This window comes from Carettochelys insculpta, chromosome 3 (assembly GCF_033958435.1).
Source record: "Carettochelys insculpta isolate YL-2023 chromosome 3, ASM3395843v1, whole genome shotgun sequence".
NCBI lineage: Eukaryota > Metazoa > Chordata > Testudines > Carettochelyidae > Carettochelys > Carettochelys insculpta.
In genome coordinates this window covers 47,822,511-47,840,740 of record NC_134139.1, presented here as the reverse complement: position 1 = coordinate 47,840,740, position 18,230 = coordinate 47,822,511, and the positions used below count along the sequence as shown (strand labels likewise).

The following is an 18,230-nucleotide window of genomic DNA, read 5'->3' as shown; positions in this document are numbered from 1 at the left end:
GGAATCAAATTGTTGCCTTAAAAAAAGGTGATTTATTAAAAAGACAAAAGATGTATGTGACAAAGTGTACTTGGCTGCTAGATGTTACAGAGCAACTGAAAAAAAAGTAAGTGAAAGCACAGAGAATTACATCCTGGGATTTAGTTTGGGCATTACAGTATACACATAGGTACGTCAGCCAGCCTAAGTCGTCCCACATCAAACCCAAAACAAAAAAAAGAACCTGATCATGTCTGACTAAACATTTCCTTTCTACTTACATACCTGTATGCCCAGATCTCCTTGTGGCCTGGATATTTACTGAATTCCTGAAGCCTGCTCAGATCTAAAAATCTCTATGTCTCTCTCCTCCAGCCAGATAAAAGAATGACTCCTCAGCAGGTAACTGCTTCAATACAAGCATCTCCCATCTCTTCCCATTGGCTCACCTGCCTGTATGCTGACAGAGAACCCTCTGTTTCTGGGTTTAACCATTTACAGGCATTCATTCATGACATGGGTATAGTCACAGATCCTTTCAGAGGTTCCACTCCTTTGAAAACCAAAAGTTTGTCTTTTTACCAGGAAGGTTTGCATAGTGGTCCTTGTATGCATGGATCTGGCTGTAGGAGAATGCTAGGGAAGTAGCCTGATATATATTTGTGCAACTGAATCAACTGGAAAAACAGATTAATTGTAAAAATTGTAAACCTAGAAAAACTTGGAAGAGGACTCAGGGCCAGATGTAATATATTAAATGCTAATTTAAAAAAAGCTAGATTCAATCTGGCGTCTTTTTAACAAAAGACTTCTGAACATTACATTTGTTTGATAAAACCCACATTGCTGTTCTGTCCTTTTTTTTCACCTACAATATTTTTATATGAATACTTTGAACTTACATAGCATTTACTGTGTTCAGGGCCAGACCAGGCCATGGAAGAGACATGATCTAATGGTCTAAACATGGGACTTGGAACCAGATCCCCCTGAATTCTAACGCCTCTTTTGACACTACTCACTCCCTTTTTGGTTTTGGAAAATGTCACCTCTTCTTTCTACCACATTATTTTTCTCCATCCTGCCTCACAAGGGTGTTGTGATAATTAGTTAAGAAGACAAAAAAAGGCATTCTATAATTTAAATAAAGTTTGGAAAGAATAGTCTATTTAAAACAACATATCTGTGTAGACAGGTAGAAGAAAAGAAGTAGACTGGCTTGCTTGAATTGAGGAAAGGCTGAAGAGGATCTCAGATAGGAAAATGCATTGTTCTTCCACCCAAAGTACTTTTTTCAGAAAGCAGGAAAAGAAATATTCTAAGCCCTGAAGTTTATAGCAGTTTTGTGTTTTGAATCACATCAGAACTATGAGAACAGAGAAGTGTGCAAAATATTTATAGACTACCATTTAAAAGTAATTGACTACTTCATCTTCCTTTTCTGTTAAAGCAATTAAATAACAATTAAATAAATAAGAATAAATAATATCTGACATTTACAGCGAGTAAGATCTTATCAACATGTTATTTCCTCTTAAAGGTGGGTTCTCAGGAACTGTTAGCTTAGAACTTTTCAGGTAGCTTATATGAAAACATTAATCAGCCTGTAATGTCCTTAATGTTGAAAAATATACAGTATTTTTGTATATAAAGAACTGATTTAAGTGCTCGTATTAGGGATGTTAATGGTTAAATGGTTAACTGGTAAGCCTTACCCTAAACGGATGAGGCTAATTGGTTTCAGTAAACTGGTAGGGGCAGAGGCCACTGCCACTGACAGGGGAGCTTCAGCTCACCAGGAGCAGCCCTCCTCCCTTGTGGGGCTGGGAGCAGACCCCTGAGCTGCCCACTTTCACCTCCCCGAGTTTAATGGGTAACTGGTTAAACATAATGATAAACCGGTTAACTAATTAAACAGGATTTTACATCACTAGCTTGTATTTTAGGTATATAACTATACACATTAACAAAAAGAGGAACCAAAATTCACTGTCCTTTAAAGTTTACTTTCCAATGCTGGAATTTTAAGAGGAAAAATTAATCTAAATCACAAATTTTACAAAATGTCTCTCTTCTCTTCATGTATACTAATCAGCTCTAAATAACATATGAAAAAAAACACTGCAGAAAACCTTCATGTTACATGGGGCTGCATTCCTGTAGCCTCTCCGTAATCCAAATTTCTGCGTGAGTCAAGGGAGACAGGAACCAGGCTGCAACCTGGTTCCTGGCTCCCCTGGGCTTGCAGGACATGGGAAACTGACCAGCCCACCAGGGCTGGTCAGTTTCCTGGCTCTGGGTAGCTGGTGACATGCCTGTGAAATACCATTAACTTTACAAATTGGTCCCAATTTAGCTTAACTACCTTAGAGATAAAAACAAAAAAGCAGTCCAATATCACTTTAAAGACTAACAAATAAATTTATTAGGTGATGAGCTTTTGTGGGACAGACCCACTTCTTCAGCCTTCTCCACGCATGCCTCTTAAAGTACTTCTCACTTGATTAACCCAGGATGTTGCTACTCAGCTGGGGAAAGCCTCTTCTCTCCAAATAACAAAAGCAAGCCCTTACAGCAGCCTCCTCAGCACTTCCAGGACAGCAGGAGTGCCAGGGTTTGTTTTGCTGCTGTCTGATGCCTGTGACCACAATGGAATTTCTCACCAAGATTTTTTTGTCCTTACTTCTGCTGTGCACCCACCAGCACAGATGTAGCAGGTAAGGGTGGAGGGTCCAGTGTTTTTACTTATCCATCTTTCCCAAGGATACTCTGAGTCCATGAACTGCTGCGGACCTCTGTGCCCTGCTCTTGTTATTAGGAGAGAAGCGGCTTTCCGCAACTGAGCAGCAGCATCCTAGGTTAATCAAGTGAGAAGTACTTTACCATTCCTCCTGTGGTAAGCTGAGGCTCAGTCTGAAGTAGCATATTGTTGCCCAGCAGCAGCAGCCCCCACAATCTCTCCAGCACCCGAGAGACATGCAGGCAGGGCAAGGTGGGGAGCAGGGTCAGCCCTCCTCAGCTCCTGGGCTGCACCTAGTGCCCTTCCTCATACCAAGGAGAGCAGAAATGGCATGCCAGCAGTGCTGCCCCAGGATGCCAAGTCCATTCATGGGTGCTTTTCAGAGGCTTCTTCCAAGCAGACCTTCATCTGTGCACAGCTGGTTGCCAAAAATAACCCCCACAATTACAGGTTGAATCCTAACAAGTGTGGGAGGAGGTGAACTACAAATGCTCCCCCCGGACTTGACTTGCGTTAATATGAAAATGTGTAAGCAAGGGTCTACTGTATACGGAAGTCTTATTGGTGGTCACTTGATAATGAGTAGGATGTCTTCATGTCAACCTCCTATTTGTGAACCCATTGATGGCTGATCAGCTCAACTCTGGAGCCACAGGTCTTATCACAGAAGAGGTAGGTGTTAGTAGCTGTTGAAGGGGCATTGGGCAGTTTTTGATGCTCTTTTCTTCTTCTCCACCTGTTCTCATCTGCACTGTGGTGGGACCTCTCAAATTGTGCCACCTGCTCACGGATTACTGTTCACCACTGGGGATGGTCTTCGGCAAGGTTCTCCCAGGTGTCAACCCCGATGCTGCACTTTTTCATGTGTGCCTCCAGCATGTCCTTATATCACTTCCACTGACCCCCAATGTTCCTCTGTCCTTCCTCCAATTCGGAAAACAGAACGTGTTTTGGGAGGCACTGATCAAACAGCCAAACCACGTGACCAGTCCAACAAACTTGTTGATGAATGATAATGGCTTCAATGCTGGTCATGTCTGACTCTTCCAGGAGTGCGCTTATCCTCCCAAGAGATATTTAGGATTCTCCTGATATTGTTCAAACGCCTTCAAATGATGCATGTATGTTGTCCAGGTTTCACATGCATATGGTAGCGTTGCATGGTTTACAAGGAGCTTTGTCTTGGCATAGATGTCCTGGTTCTCGAAGACCCTTTATCTCAGGCGGGCAAAAGCAGAGCTTGCACGGCTCAGATGATGCTGGATTTCTGGATCAATGTCGACTTTAGTGGAAAGATGACTTCCAAGGTATGGGAAGTGCTCCACATTTTCCAGCAGTTCTCCATTAACTTCAATAGAAGGTGCACGAGATTGTCCCATCGGTGAAGGTTGGTGGAGCACCTTGGTCTTTTTGATGTTCAGTGTGAGGCCAAGATTCTTGTATGCTTCAGTGAAGGCACTTAAGATGGTCTGAAGGTCTGCGGGAGAAAGAGCAACAACCACATTGTCATCCATGTATTGGAGCTCCATGATCAAGGTTGTGGAGGCCCTGCTTTTAGCCTTCAGTCTCCTGAGATTGAAAAGCTTCCCATTGATTCTATAGACAATCTTCACACCATCTGGAAGCTTGTCGTCAATGAGGTGAAGGGTCATGGTGATGAAGATGCAGAACAGTGATGGGGCAATGATGCAGCCTTGCTTAATTCCCATTTTGACCTCAAAGGGGTTGCTTTGGGATCTGTTGTTGCTCAATACTGTGGCAGTCATGTTGTTGTGAAGCAGCCTTAAAAGGCTAATGAATTTATTGGGGCAGCCAATCTTTGAGAGGATGGTCCACATGGCGCTACAACTGACTGAGCCAAATGCTTTGGTCAGGCTGATTAACCTCATATATAAGGCTTAGTTGTGTTGAGGACATTTTTCCTGCGGTGAAGATCATGTCCGCTGTACCTTGGAATGGTCAGAAGCTGCACTGAGATTCTGGGAGCATTTCTTTTGAGAGTGGCAGGAGTCGGTTTGCAAGGATTTGAGCTAAGATTTTTCCTGCTGTTGCCAGGAGGGAGATGCCATGATAGTTTCCAGAGTCCGACTTGTTGTCCTTCTTGAAAAGGCTGACGATTGGTGTGTCTCTGAAATCTTGTGGTATCTGCTCCCTATTCCAGATCTTGAGAATCGGGAGATGGAGCTGTTTGCGGAGCTCTGGCCCACCTTCTTTGAAGACTTTGGTGGAGCTTCCATCTAGTCCGGTTGCCTTGTTGCACTTCATTGCTTTGATGGCAGCTTGGATCTCATTCAAGGTAGGAAGTATTGCAGGGTCATCTCTAGGCAGTTGCTGAGGGACTTGATCAAGGGATTCTAGGACCACGGTGGAGGGGCTGTTCAAGAGCTCATTATAGTGCTCCTTCCAGTGAGAAGGAATGGCTTTGTTGTCTTTCAAGAGTTGGGTACCATCCTTTAATCTCAGGGGATTGATTCTGTGGTTTCTCAGTCCATAGACAGCTTTGGCAGTATTAAAGAAACCCCTTATATTGTTGATGTCTGCAAGACGCTGGAGTTCTCACACCTTCTCAGTCCACCCCTTGTTTTTCAGAGTCTTTGTTTTCTGTTGCACTTCTGCCTCGGCATGTGCTTCTCTCTTTGTTGTTCAATTATTGTCAGTTTGCCAAGCCGTAAAGGTTTTCCTTTTTGCCTCAGTCAAACATTCAATTTCCACACTGTTCTCATCAAACCAGTCCTGATGCTTCCTGCTCTGGTAACCAATGGTTTCTCCACAAGCTCCAATGATGGTATTTTTCAATTGACACCAGTGTTCTTCTACATCTTCAGGGTGTGCTGTCAGCTGTTTCCTCTGGAGCACTATCTGGAAGTCACTTTGTCTGATGGGGTCCTTCAAGCCTTGTACATTAATCTTTCCTCATAGCTGTTTCCTCTGACTTCTCCGTTTGGGGACAATCCTAATCACCATTGTGGATCGAATAAGGCAGATATCGGTCCAGCAGCCATTAGCACGAGTCATTGCGCTGTGAAAAGGACATCACGGTGAACCTGAACATAGATGATGACATAGTCTATGAGGTGCCAGTGCTTCAATCGAGGATGCTACCATGAGGTCTAAAATTTGTTTTTCTGGCGGAACAGGATGTTTGTGATGACTAGCTTGTGTCCCACAAATTTTGTAAGGAGGAGCACTCCACTGGAGTTGCTGTTGCCGACATCTTCTTTCCCAATGACAGTCTGCCAGAGAGCCGTGTCTCTTCTGAGCCCAGGACTGAAATTCCGCAAGAAAATGATCTTGTCTTCTTTGGATATATGTTTCAGAACTATGTCCAGTTGGGTGTAACTTCTCCCTCACATCATCTTCGGCATCTAGAGTTGGTACATAAGCACTGATCATAGAATCATAGAACACTAGAACTGGAAGAGACCTCGAGAGGCCATCGAGTCCAGCCCCCTGCCCCAGTGATGACAGTTGCTTTTTGGTTTTTGGCAAGCTTCCAGCGGAGAGTCATGAGATGCTCACTGATGCCAACAGGGACTTCATATAGGATCTTTGTCAGTTTGTTTTTGATGGCAAATCCTACTCCAGGAATGTTTTTCTTCTGTTGGGGTTCCTTTCCACAAAAATGTGTAGCCAATGCCTTCTCCTCTTGGTCCTTCTTCTGGCCTATGTGCTTCTGCCCAGGCAGCGATATCGATGTCGAATTGTCACAGCTTGTGAGCGATAACTGCTGTGCATCTTTCAGGTTGCTCACTGTCTGGGCTGTCATTAGAGTCCAAATATTCCATGTTCCAAAGTCTAGTGTTCGATTTTGACTGCATGGAGGTGAACCCACTGGACTCGGTTATCCAATCAGGGGGATTGAGGTGGACTATGTTTAGGGTACCTTTTCTAGCCCCCTCCCCATGTGGGGTGAGCACAGTGGATCTTAAATAGGGCTGCTCAATCATGGATGCAGCAGCCAGCCCGTTCTACCACCTCCGTCATCGAAACAGAATGTAAGGAAGTAGACAAGCACAAGTCTACCCCCTCGGCTCCACAGAACTAATGAAGTCAGATCATTATATTAATAATCACCTGCCCTCGTCTGAATTAATGGCACTTAGGTAGTTGACATGAGTAGATGTTGGTACTGTGAAAGACAAAGTTCCTATCAATCAATTACAGGAATCCATCTGTACTCAAGAGAATTAGTAGAAATTGATCATCAGTATTTTTTCAGACTAGTATGGCAAGCACAAAATTGGACAGGATTGATACTTTGTGGAGGTGAAAGCTTTGGTGCAGCATTTCCATAAAGACTTGACTTCTATCACAAAAAGCATCAATTAAGGTTTTACTATTGAAGTAGTGGGTTGCTGGGGCTGTTGTGTGCTGGAACTGTTTTAGTAATGTACCAATGTCAGAAAGATAAGATCTGTGAAGCTCCCATGGCTTAAATGTTTCTCCATCCCTGTGGGTCAGCTAAAGTAGGGCTGAAATTTTGTAAGAAGAGGTTTTCTGGTGAGCTTTCTATTGCTTTCTCCTTCCAGTCATCTCCAAATATCTCAAGAATAGCCTCATAACCTTCCAACTAGTTTTCCTGTGCTTATGCTTCCAGGAGGAACTACAAAATGCAGACTTAAGAAAATTGAAGCTAAGTAAAATCCAAACTTTTTAAAACGACATTAATGTTGTTTTTAAAAGCTCTGTGAGTGTCAATCTCAGTTCAGATGTGAGAAAACAGTACAGACATCCCAAACTGATGCTATGGTCTATAATTATATTTGTACCAATCCGATAACAACTGTGCACTCCAGGATCACAGCCCCCTCAGACTCTCCTGGCCATCCTGCCACCCACAAAAAAAAAGGGGTGGGGGCGGGATTTAGTGATAATAGTCACATAAACCAAAAATCACATCATGTCAGCTTTCTTGTAGTCCCAACAGACCAGTCACTTACCCCAAGTCAGCTGGCACTCTGGATCTCACATCAAAGACAATGCTGGCCGCCGATTCTCTTGTAAACTAATTAAAGGGTTATTAGTCAAGAAAAAGCAATTAGTTATAGAAAGGCTAAAGCAGGTACATTAACAGGTTAGTTAAACTTTGTAAGTCCAAAATGGGAGAAGAGCTATAGCAAGCTGCCAGTTTTCCAAGAGTCTTACCAAAATAATTCTAGGGATCTCCATTTTCTTGTTCAGTTATTCCACTCTGATAGATCCAAACAGGCCAGAGATAGAGGATCTCTCTTTGAATCAGTATATATAAATTCCTTTCACAATCTGCCAAGCATCTGTGCCCACACAGTGACCAATTGCCTTTAATTTTGCACTCCTCTTCATTTCCATTCAATGAGTTATCTGACCACAGGGATATACATAATTAAACACCTACCATTCGATGACACTAGGAATAGATAAGTGAAAACAATTCAAGTAACATTTCATTTATTTTCATGAAATTCTGGCACCTGAATGCATTCTCACACACTTTGATCTAAGTTTATTTCATTATCAGGCACGCATACTACAAATATAATGTAGTATCAATAACAAGGATCTAGATAGGTGAAAAAATATACAATTAACATCTCCTTTAAGCTCTGCAAATCCATAAGTGACTTGGCCTGAACAATATAAGTACATTTAACTCTGTTGATATTCACACACAAGTGAATTGGCCTATTGCTCTGGCCTGATCTGGTCTGTTAGGCTATGTCTATAATAGCAAGTTTTTCTGAAAAAGCCAGGGCTCTTTTGAAAAGTCCCATGGAGAATCTAAACACGAAATGTATTCTTTTAATATTAAATTGGCAGAATGCAGCACTTTTTCTGGCAGTCCTCTTCCTCTCCCAGATGAGGAAGAGCGCCTTTTTCCAAAAGATTCTGTCAGGGGGAGGGGAAAAAGGTGTAGGTGCCCTGGGGGCCTGTCTTTTGAAAGAGCAGTTGAATGTTAGAATTTTTCCCGCACTCTAAAATAATTCAAAAACAGTGCCAGGGATTTGCATTTCAATTTTCAAATGCTGAGTATGAGCACTTGCAACCCCCAAGGTAATTTCTGAAAGAGTTATAAGCAACTGGAAACTCCAGAATAACATGTCAGTGACATCTAATTGATAACCAAAGCATTACTGCCAAAGCAAAAAATGAACTCTTCTGTAAGCCACCTACTGTACTATGATTCATACTGTGAGCTAGTTGTATTTAAAAGGTGTAACGACATCCACAGAAAGCTGAAATAATGACTGAACCAACTTTCCATGCTTTTTCACACTACATAATATATGAATGATCCGAGACAGAAGGACTCAGTTTTACTAGGTCTAAAACATCAGTCAGTAGATACTATCTGATCTTTTAACACTATAGACCAGTGAGTTAAAATAGTTTATCTACCAGTTATACTAGTAAGCGTAACCTACATGCCTGGGTGGCACATGACTCCTGCATTTGGGGAGAGTGGGCTTGAGTTTCAGAAGCTCCCTAGAAGAGGTGTGTGTGTGTGGGGGGGGGGGGAACAGTGGTATTCAGATTATGACTCCAGCTCCTGCGCCACTTTAAGGCCTGCCCCTGCTCAGTTTCCACTCCTGAAGCATTGCCCATGCTCCACCCCACACTCTGCCCCACTTTCACTCACCCCCACACTAGTGCTGCTTGCTGCCGTCTCTTCTGAGCATACTGCCACTTGCACCTCTCTTTGCCTCCACAGCTAAGTGCCCCCTCCCTGCCAGCTCCCTCCCAGGCAGCGAACAGGCATGAATGTCAGATGGCAGGGTGTGGATGGGAAAGAGGCTGGGCGAGGATAGGAAGGCATGGCATGAGAGCTGGACCTCTGGGGGAAGTGGTGGACTTGGGACAGGAAATGGAGCAGCAGGGGCGGAATTACTGAGCAAAAACAGGATTTGGAAGCAGACCTGTGGGTCCCATTTCAGTGGCGGTGCACCAAGGAGGCAAGTCAGCAGCGTGCTTCCAAAGGAAGATGTACTGCACTCTGTTTGGGGAGGCTTAGCCTTCCCTGCCTTATTACACCCACCTCCCAGGCCTGCATGTTGCTGCCCATCTAAAAAGCAGTGCTTTAAACTCTGTTTTTGAAGTTTTCAAAGGACCTCTTTTTAACACCTAATATTACTATGTGTTGTTTTCAGAATCCCATTGCTGTTAAGGTAGCATCTATATTTTAGTAACAGGGTGCTTCTCCAGTTGCCAGTGTCAGTTCCAACCATTTAATGGGGACTTCTCATTAGCCCATAGGTGCCCAAGTTCTTGCTAACCCCCTTTTGGAGATTCATGGCAATGCATGCTTCCCTCTTTCTAAAGAGGCCTGGGCTGGAAGGGGATGTGCAGTAAATCCACAGGGACACTGGAGGAAGGTACTCTTTATGTGAAAGATGAGATAGTCTTCTGCGCCTTTCTGTGGCTGGGTGGTCTTGGTTGCAAGGACTGCATGGAACCAGGCTCTGCTGGAGGCAGTGAGAGATAAAAAGGCATCTTTTAAAAAGTGGAAGTCAAATCCTAGTGATCAAAATAGAAAGGAACATAAACACTGCCAAATTATACGTAAAAATGTAATAAGAAAAGCCAAAAAAGACTTTGAGGAACAGTTAGCCATAAATTCAAAAAACAATAGTAAAATGTTTTTTTAAGTACATTAGAAACAGGAAGCCTGCTAAAAAAGCAGCGGGGCCCCTGGACGATAAAGACATAAAAGGAGCAATCAAGGAAGACAATGCCACTGCGGAAAAACTAAATGATTTCTTCGCTTCAGTCTTCATGGCTGAGGATGTTAGAGAGATTCCCAAATCTGAGCCTTCCTTTATAGGTGACAAATCTGAGAAACTGTCCCAGATTGAAGTATCATTAGAGGAGGTTTTGGAACTAACTGATAAGCTAAAGAGTCACAAATGTCCAGGACTGGATGGTATTCACCCAAGGGTTCTGAAAGAACTCAAATGTGAAATTGCGGAACTCTTAACGGTGGTTTGTAACCTATCCTTTAAATCAGCTTTGGTACCCAATGATCGGAAGACGGTTAATATAACACCAATATTTAAAAAGGGCTCTAAAGGAGACCCTAGCAATTATAGACCGGTAAGTCTAACGTCAGTACCGGGCAAATTAGTAGAAATAATAGTAAAGAATAAAATTGTCAGACACGTAGAAGAACATGATTTGTCGAGCAGAAGTCAACATGGTTTCTGTAAAGGGAAGTCATGTCTTACTAATCTATTAGAGTTCTTTGAAGGGGCTAACAAGCATGCGGACGGGGGGATCAAGTAGACATAGTATACTTAGATTTCCAGAAAGCCTTTGAAACGGGCCCTCACCAAAGGCTCTTATGTAAATTAGGTGGTCATGGGATAGGAGGAAAGATCCTTTCATGGATTGGGAACTGGTTAAAAGACAGGAAACAAAGGGTAGGAATAAATGGTAAATTTTCACAATGGAAGGGGGTAACTAGTGGCGTTCCCCAGGGGTCAGTCCTGGGACCAATCTTGTTCAACTTATTCGTCAATGATCTCGAGAAAGGGGTAAGCAGTGAGGTGGCAAAGTCTGCAGATAACACCAAACTGTTCAGGATAGTCAAAACCAAAGCAGACTGTGAAGAACTTCAAAAAGATCTCAGCAAACTGAGTGATTGGGCAGCAAAATGGCAAATGAAATTTAATGTGGGTAAGTGTAACGTAATGCACATTGGGAAAAATAACCCCAATTATACATACAATATGATGGGGGCAAATTTAGCTACAACAGATCAGGAAAGGGATCTTGGAATTATAGTGGATAGTTCTCTGAAAACATCCACACAGTGTGCAGCGGCAGTCAGTAAAGCAAATAGGATGTTAGGAATAATTAAAAAAGAAATAGAAAATAAGACAAAGAATATCTTACTTCCCCTATATAAAACTATGGTACACCCACATCTTGAGTACTGCGGGCAGATGTGGTCTCCTCACCTGAAAAAAGATATATTGGCGTTAGAAAAGGTTCAGAAAAGGGCAACTAAAATGATTAAGGGTTTGGAACAGGCCCCATATGAGGAGAGGCTAGAGAAACTGGGACTTTTCAGTCTAGAAAAGAGGAGACTGAGGGGCAATATGATGGAGGTACATAAAATCATGAATGGTGTAGAGAAAGTGAATACAGAAAAGTTATTTACTTGTTCCCATAATATAAGAACTAGAGGACACCAAATGAAATTAATGGGTAGCAGGTTCAAAACTAATAAAAGAAAGTTTTTCTTCACACAGCGCACAGTCAACCTGTGGAACTCCTTACCAGAGGACGCTGTGAAGGCCAGGACTCTGTTATAACAGAGTTTAAAAAAAGAGCTCGATAAATATTTGGAGGTTAGGTTCATAGATGGCTATTAGCAAGGGGTAAGGTATGGTGCCCAGCCTTTTGTCGAAGGTGGGAGATGGATGGCAGGAGACAAATGGCTTGATCATTGTCTTCGGTTCACCTCCTGTGGGGCACCTGGCATTGGCTACTGTCAACAGACAGGATACTGGGCTAGATGGACCTTTGGTCTGACCTAGTATGGCCGTTCTTATGTTCTTATGAGGAGGGACACAAAAAGCTGCCTCCAATGAGCATCTGTGCACCCGCTATACAGAGCCTAATGGAGGTTTGCTTATTTGTTTTTCTTCTTTTAAAGAAGTTGTTCTAAGTTTTTGAGAGCCAAAGGGTGCAACAGGGAGTTTGCTTTATTTGGAGCAGTGGGTCTCAACCTATTTCTTTTCCTGTAGCTTCTAAACCCCCACCTCCTGCCCAGAGAACCCTCCAGAGAGTGGGACCCAGAGTGAAACCTGGGTGGGGGACCACCAACAACAGTGTGGTCAGACACCCCATCCGAGGATGCCGGTGGCCAGGCAGTTGCCCTATGCATAGGCCCTCACGATACAGGACTGGCTGCAATTCCAGAGTCCTATGGCACCCCAAGAACCTCCCTGTGTAACAGCCTGGGACCCCAGAACCCTGCAGTTCAGACCCTAGCTACACAGCCGCCCAGAACCTTGATGTGTGGGAAACAGCCAGGACCTCTGGCATGTGGACAGCCATCCACTAGATCCTCGCCCCCCACCATCGTGGTCAGCCACCTGCCAGCTCAATTCACAGACCCACAAGTCTGGGCAGCCTGGACAATGCAGCACGGGGCAGACAGATGGGAACTGGGACCCTGCCCGGGGCCCACTGGTCTTTAGCACAGGGATGGGCTGCAGTTGTGTGCTATTTGGGCTGCATGTGCCTGCCTGTTTAGAAGTATTGATCTGGAGGTTGCCTAATTGGGCTTCACATTAATAGATGGCTTCACCACAAAGTTATAGTTTAAAAATTGTTTTGATGATTGATTGGGATAAGTACACCACTAGTCTTTCAGAAACCTACCCCACTCTCATCCAATTAAGAAAACACACTCAAATGTGTGAACTTTCTGGCCTGTCCACTTGACTCATCCTGTATTCCATTTTTTTGTCTCACCAGGACATATGTCAACAATTTAGCCTGAGGATGTACCTCATTGAGAAAGAGTCCATGCATGTTAGAAAGAGCAAGGATGGTCTTTTAAATAATGTAAGTAAGCACAACTATATTTATATGTAGGTTAATGTACACAACAAAACTAAAATGCCTTAAGAATTTGGAGTGGGTATTAACATCCCCACATCTTCCTCATGAAATGAGTTGATGCTTACTGTGAAAAGGCTTGGGTTTGAAAGGCAGTGCTAGTTGCTTTCTTTCCTTCTGAGGTTTCACCCCTTCCTGATCCCAGGCCTTCTGGGTGGCTCTGTCCAGGAGACATGCACTGATGGGCCAAGCTCAGCAGGGATTTCTGGTCACTATCCCTGCTGGACAGAGCCCCTCCTGACCCCAGCCCCACCTGGCCCTTGGGCCCGCTCCCCAGAGCCAACCTCAGTCTCCTCCCACGTGCCCAAAGAAACTTGTACAGAGCAGGAGCGTTTTGACCCACCTATGTAATAAATAAGGTGTCACCGCCCCGAGCACTTTCACGCCCGCGTCCCCGCGGGAGAATTCCACCTCCACTGTGCTCCATGCACCCCGGATCTTCTGCGCCCCCCGGCGGCCTCTCCCAGGAGACAATAGACTCCGCCCCCTACCGCCAAGGGACGGTGCAAAGGAAGCTCCGCCCCTCGTGACCCGCAGTGCCCTTCCCACTAGCAGTCGGCCTGACGCTGAGTCGCGTGACGTAGGCTGATTCTGTGCGCGAGCGAGGGGGTGGTCGTGGGACGTGCTGCGACGCCGGGCCGTTGGTTTCTATGGAGCAAAGGCTGGCGCAGTTCCGAGCCGCGCGCCGCGCCACCCAACCCGCAGCGTTACCGGGCAAGGCCGCGGCTCCAGCAGCCGGGCGGAGAGTCGAGCCGGAGGCGGGTCTGGGCCCGCGGGACCGTCCTGCCCCGGTGAGGGCTCGGGCCGAGGCTCAGGCCGAGGCTCTGCCCTGCCACGGGCGGCCCGGCCCGGCCCTCCGCTAGGGGGTGGTTCGCGCTCTGAGGCCCTGCAGCGGGGTGAACTCTGAGCAGGGCCTGCGTGTCTGTGGCTCGGCTGGAGCCGGCCCCCCTGCTCCAGGGCTCTGCCGCGGTGCTCCCGCCTAGCCCGGTTGTTTTTCCCTCCCCTCAGGAAGGTGTTGGCGAGCCGGGACCCCCGCAGGACAAGGCTGCCGGTGCCACCGCCCCGTGGGGCGCCCGGACACTCCTGAGCCACGTGGCCTTGTTGAAGTTCCTGCTCTGGCTGGTGCTGCTGGGGCTCGCCGCGGAACTGCACTTCGGGGTGCCCTGCTTTGTCCTGTCGCTTTTCTACTGGCTCTACGCCGGCATGCGCGGCCCCGGCCAGAAGCGGCCTGGGGAGTGGAGTGCTTACTCCGTCTTCAACCCGGGCTGCCAGGCTATCCAGGGGACGCTCACCGCGGAGCAGCTGGAGCGAGAATTGCACTACAGACCTGCGGCCCGGACGTAGTCAGTGGCGCCAGGGACCCGTGGGTGCATGTGTGCGCGTTTCCCGCTCCGGCAGCTGGCGCTACCTTACCTGCTCGTTTCTCTGCTCTTCCCCTGCGCTAAGCCTATAAACACTTGCTCGCGTTTGGCTCAAGCCACTGCTCCGGCTCTTAATGAAATCCGGCAGTGAATCTAGTGCTGCTCTGTACCACTTCGAAACCAATAGTTCTCTCGCAGGCAGGGCTGGGGGCGTGAAACGGGTGGTTCAAAATAAGAATGCACAGATCTGTTCCAGGTGAAGTGCCTTGGGTGACCACTGATTTTATGGCCACTTTTGTAAAGCGATTCCAGTTCTAATTTCTGTTTAAAGCAGTCTGCCCCCTGGGTACTGATACTGATTTGCACATAACTTCATCACTCTAATAAGGTTTCTTGGTATTTCAGAGGATAGGGCTGGTTGTACCTTGTTACCTGCTGCCCCACGGATGAAAGCAGTTAACATATTGAAACTGTCAAGTGTAATGTTAAGTATCCTAATGAAGTATCAATGCCTTGCCTGTCTTTCAGAGTCAGGATGCCATGTACTCTGGGACTAAATTTCACATTAATGCTAATTTATTCTACTGCTGCAGAAATAACCTTCATTCTTCTCCTTCCCCCTTCCCCAGATATTTAACTGTATCATACCTGAAAATATTCAGGGATTTATAATCTGTCCTATTTTCAACAACTTTTTTGGAGGAAACGTTTTTTTATTTCACCACACAAGAGTGGCTGGATCCCACTTTCATGGCATCATTTCTTCTCTTACTAAGGGGAAGTAGGAATGGCTAGTCCCCATCACCTTCCTCCATGTAACAGGGAAGTGCAGGTAATCTACATATCTCCTTACTTCTCTGTTCAGGGAAAAGCTGAAGATCAAGAGGCAGCTGCAGGCATGTCAATGGAGGCAGATGAGATATTGGGTATGTGGCTGCAATGTAGAAAATTCCACTGCAAAAATACTGAATGTTTGTATATTGGGAGAAATTCCACATTACAGGGATGCAAACTCCCCCAGCTCCTGATTGCAATGAATAAGGGCGTTTACATGCCTGGGCACTGTCAGGCTTTCTACACCTTCAGGAGGACAGCACTGTGTTACATTCAAATAATGTTTTCAAGGTTCTGTCTGTCAGAAATCTAACCTGTTTTTTAAATGAAAGTTCAAATTTGGGAAGACAAGGTGCACATATAGGTTCTGGGGAATTTCAAACAGTGCCCTGCTTATTGATAACTAGTAGACATTTATTTAGCTATAGCTAGGCTTTTAACAGTTTGATGAATTATGATTTCTTCTCTCCCTTGTCACTGTAGCAGCCTACTGAAGTGCAATTATTGTTGCTATTTATAAAGGGAATTATGTTAAATGTGGCACAGAATAGGTGATGGTGGGGGCCTACTGCCTTAAGCTGTGTCTGCACTATGAGAAAATTGATTTAACACTGGGTTTTATCATTTTGATTTTGAGCACCTTCACCTTCCCACATTCCTCACAAAATTGACTTACTGCTGGCACACACAAGTAGCTTAAATTGAGTGCTGCAGAAGTGTATTATGGAAACTTGTTCCCTGAGCCCCACTGCATTCTGGCCTATGAGTAGACGTGGGTATGTGCCAACATCGTCCCACACTTCATTCCCTTCTTTCCACTGCCATGTTAAGTATGTTTAAGTAGACAGGGTTACTACACCAAAACGTGAATGGTGTGTGATTAATGGCTCAGGGTGGCTAAAAGAGAGTATATTTTGACAGCCCTGAAAATCATGACTGCCCACAGAGGTGCTTTCTGAATCTTGTATCTGTATTTAGGCCTACCACAAAAGATCCTTATGTCTAAGCAGACAGGGTTGCTACACAAATTCGAATGGTTGATCAGGCTGAAAGACCTCAGACTACAGTCCGGTTTGGACCTAGGAAAGAAGACCCTAAGGACAAGACTATTCCCTGGTGTAAGCCTTACTTCAACAACCGTGGTAACTGTATAGCTAATACATTGCTGTCATGGACATACATATGGCTCAGTGTGGCTACAGGACCCCTGGCTACAGCCAGCCCTGAAAATCATGACTGCCAAGGGAGCCATCCCCCAGGTGGCTGAAAGGCCCTTGGCTACAGTCAGCACCCAAAAATTGTGACTGCCCAGGGAGATGTTCCCTTGGGCAGCTAAAAGACCCCCCGGCTACAGCCAGTCCTGAAAATCGTGACCCTCCCGATGTGCAAGCTGCTTGGCACTTTGTGCCACATGTCCTTTTATTGGTTTGGGGTAAATGTTACAGATTGTGGCGCCTCCAGGGAGAGGGAAGGGAGGGGATGTGGGGATCAGAACAACATGTAAATGGCTGAAAACAAGTTTCTCATAGTACCAGACAAGCATGAGAACTGACAGCCTAGCTCACACATGGTACAGGGGGCCAGCAGCTGGCTCCAGGCAGTGCAGCACAAAAAAAAAAGCCACTAGCAGGAGTATAGACAGACGCACAGACCCCCCCACAGCTGCGCTACCACCAAAGAAAAAGAACATTTTTCAGTCTTTCATGACCCTACAACCACGTGCTTGCAGGTGCTCAATTGTAACAGTCTTCCCCTTGCCTAAGTTCTCCACGCTTCAGAGCAATGGAGTACTGTGGGGCACATATGGGACATGGGTGGAGGCTAGTGAATTTGATTTAAAGAGATGAGGCATCCTCACTACTCGTCATTTGGAATTTTAAATTCAAACTGAATATTACACCTGTCACAGGTTACTTCAATTTTAGGATTTTGATAGTATGTTAATTTCAGTAGTCCATAAATTGAGCTAATGGAATTTAGTGAGAACAGGCACTTTGAAAAAAATCAAGCTAATTTATTTAAAATAGATTATCTCCTAGTATATATGCAGCCTTAGTGTTTAACATTTTGCTATAATAGTTTGAATTATGCAGAAGAGGAATACACTCTTCAACAGAGAAATTTTATATGCCCTCGTGACAAAGGAATGCAAATGAGGGAACCCAACACTACAAATGGAGTGCCAGTTTACAAATCTCACACTTCATTTGCATAATCTCACACGATCACAATGCCAGGAGAGATTTTGGCAAAAAAATCAGCTGTGTAGACAGGGTTTTATCAGGTAAAACCGCCTTCATACCGCTTTTTTTCTCTTTGCAACAGTGACATTAGTATGTTTGTCTCCAAATGTATATAATGATAGGACCAACCCCATAAAATAAAATCCAGCGTTTTCAGTATTGTAATTTATTCCCTTTGTATAACAAGTTGGCTATAGTATAATGACTCTAGTGTCCAAGGCTATGTCTAGAGGGGAGGGATTTGTTGGCAGATTGCAGCCAGACCACAAAAGTGGATCCGCTCTGTTGGCAAAACAGCCACCCAAAAGCATAGCAGACAAGGTTGTGTGGTGTCCTAGAAGCCTCTTCTGTCAACAGAAGGCCTCCTGGAACATCCAGAGCGGCTTTTTGTCAAGAGGCGTTCTTCCTCCTAGTGAATGAGGTACGGCTGTCAACAGAAGTGCTGTGTTCTGTTGACAGTAAGTTGAC

At 45.1% G+C, this 18,230-nt stretch overlaps 1 protein-coding gene and 1 long non-coding RNA gene across 3 annotated transcripts; one reads left to right on the top strand and one right to left on the bottom strand.

Moving 5' to 3' along the window:
- Positions 1 to 9,219: 9,219 nt before the first annotated feature.
- LOC142011025 (uncharacterized) lies at positions 9,220 to 13,767 on the bottom strand. The gene is made up of 3 exons (XR_012644945.1): positions 13,668 to 13,767; positions 11,588 to 11,652; positions 9,220 to 10,155 (listed from the first exon to the last, which is right to left on the bottom strand). It is a non-coding gene; the product is annotated as an uncharacterized LOC142011025 (long non-coding RNA).
- A 117-nt stretch (positions 13,768 to 13,884) lies between these two features.
- SAYSD1 (SAYSVFN motif domain containing 1) lies at positions 13,885 to 18,230 on the top strand. Of its 2 annotated transcripts, XR_012644944.1 has the most exons (3): positions 13,885 to 14,115; positions 14,333 to 15,611; positions 16,498 to 18,230. XR_012644944.1 is itself a non-coding variant. In XM_074989801.1 (2 exons), exons 1-2 carry the CDS (start codon positions 13,975 to 13,977, stop codon positions 14,666 to 14,668), a joined length of 477 nt encoding a protein of 158 aa, XP_074845902.1. In that variant the 5' UTR covers positions 13,885 to 13,974; the 3' UTR covers positions 14,669 to 18,230. The 2 variants fall into 2 exon arrangements, 1 of the variants encoding a protein (XP_074845902.1); XM_074989801.1 differs by having other exon boundaries at positions 14,333 to 18,230.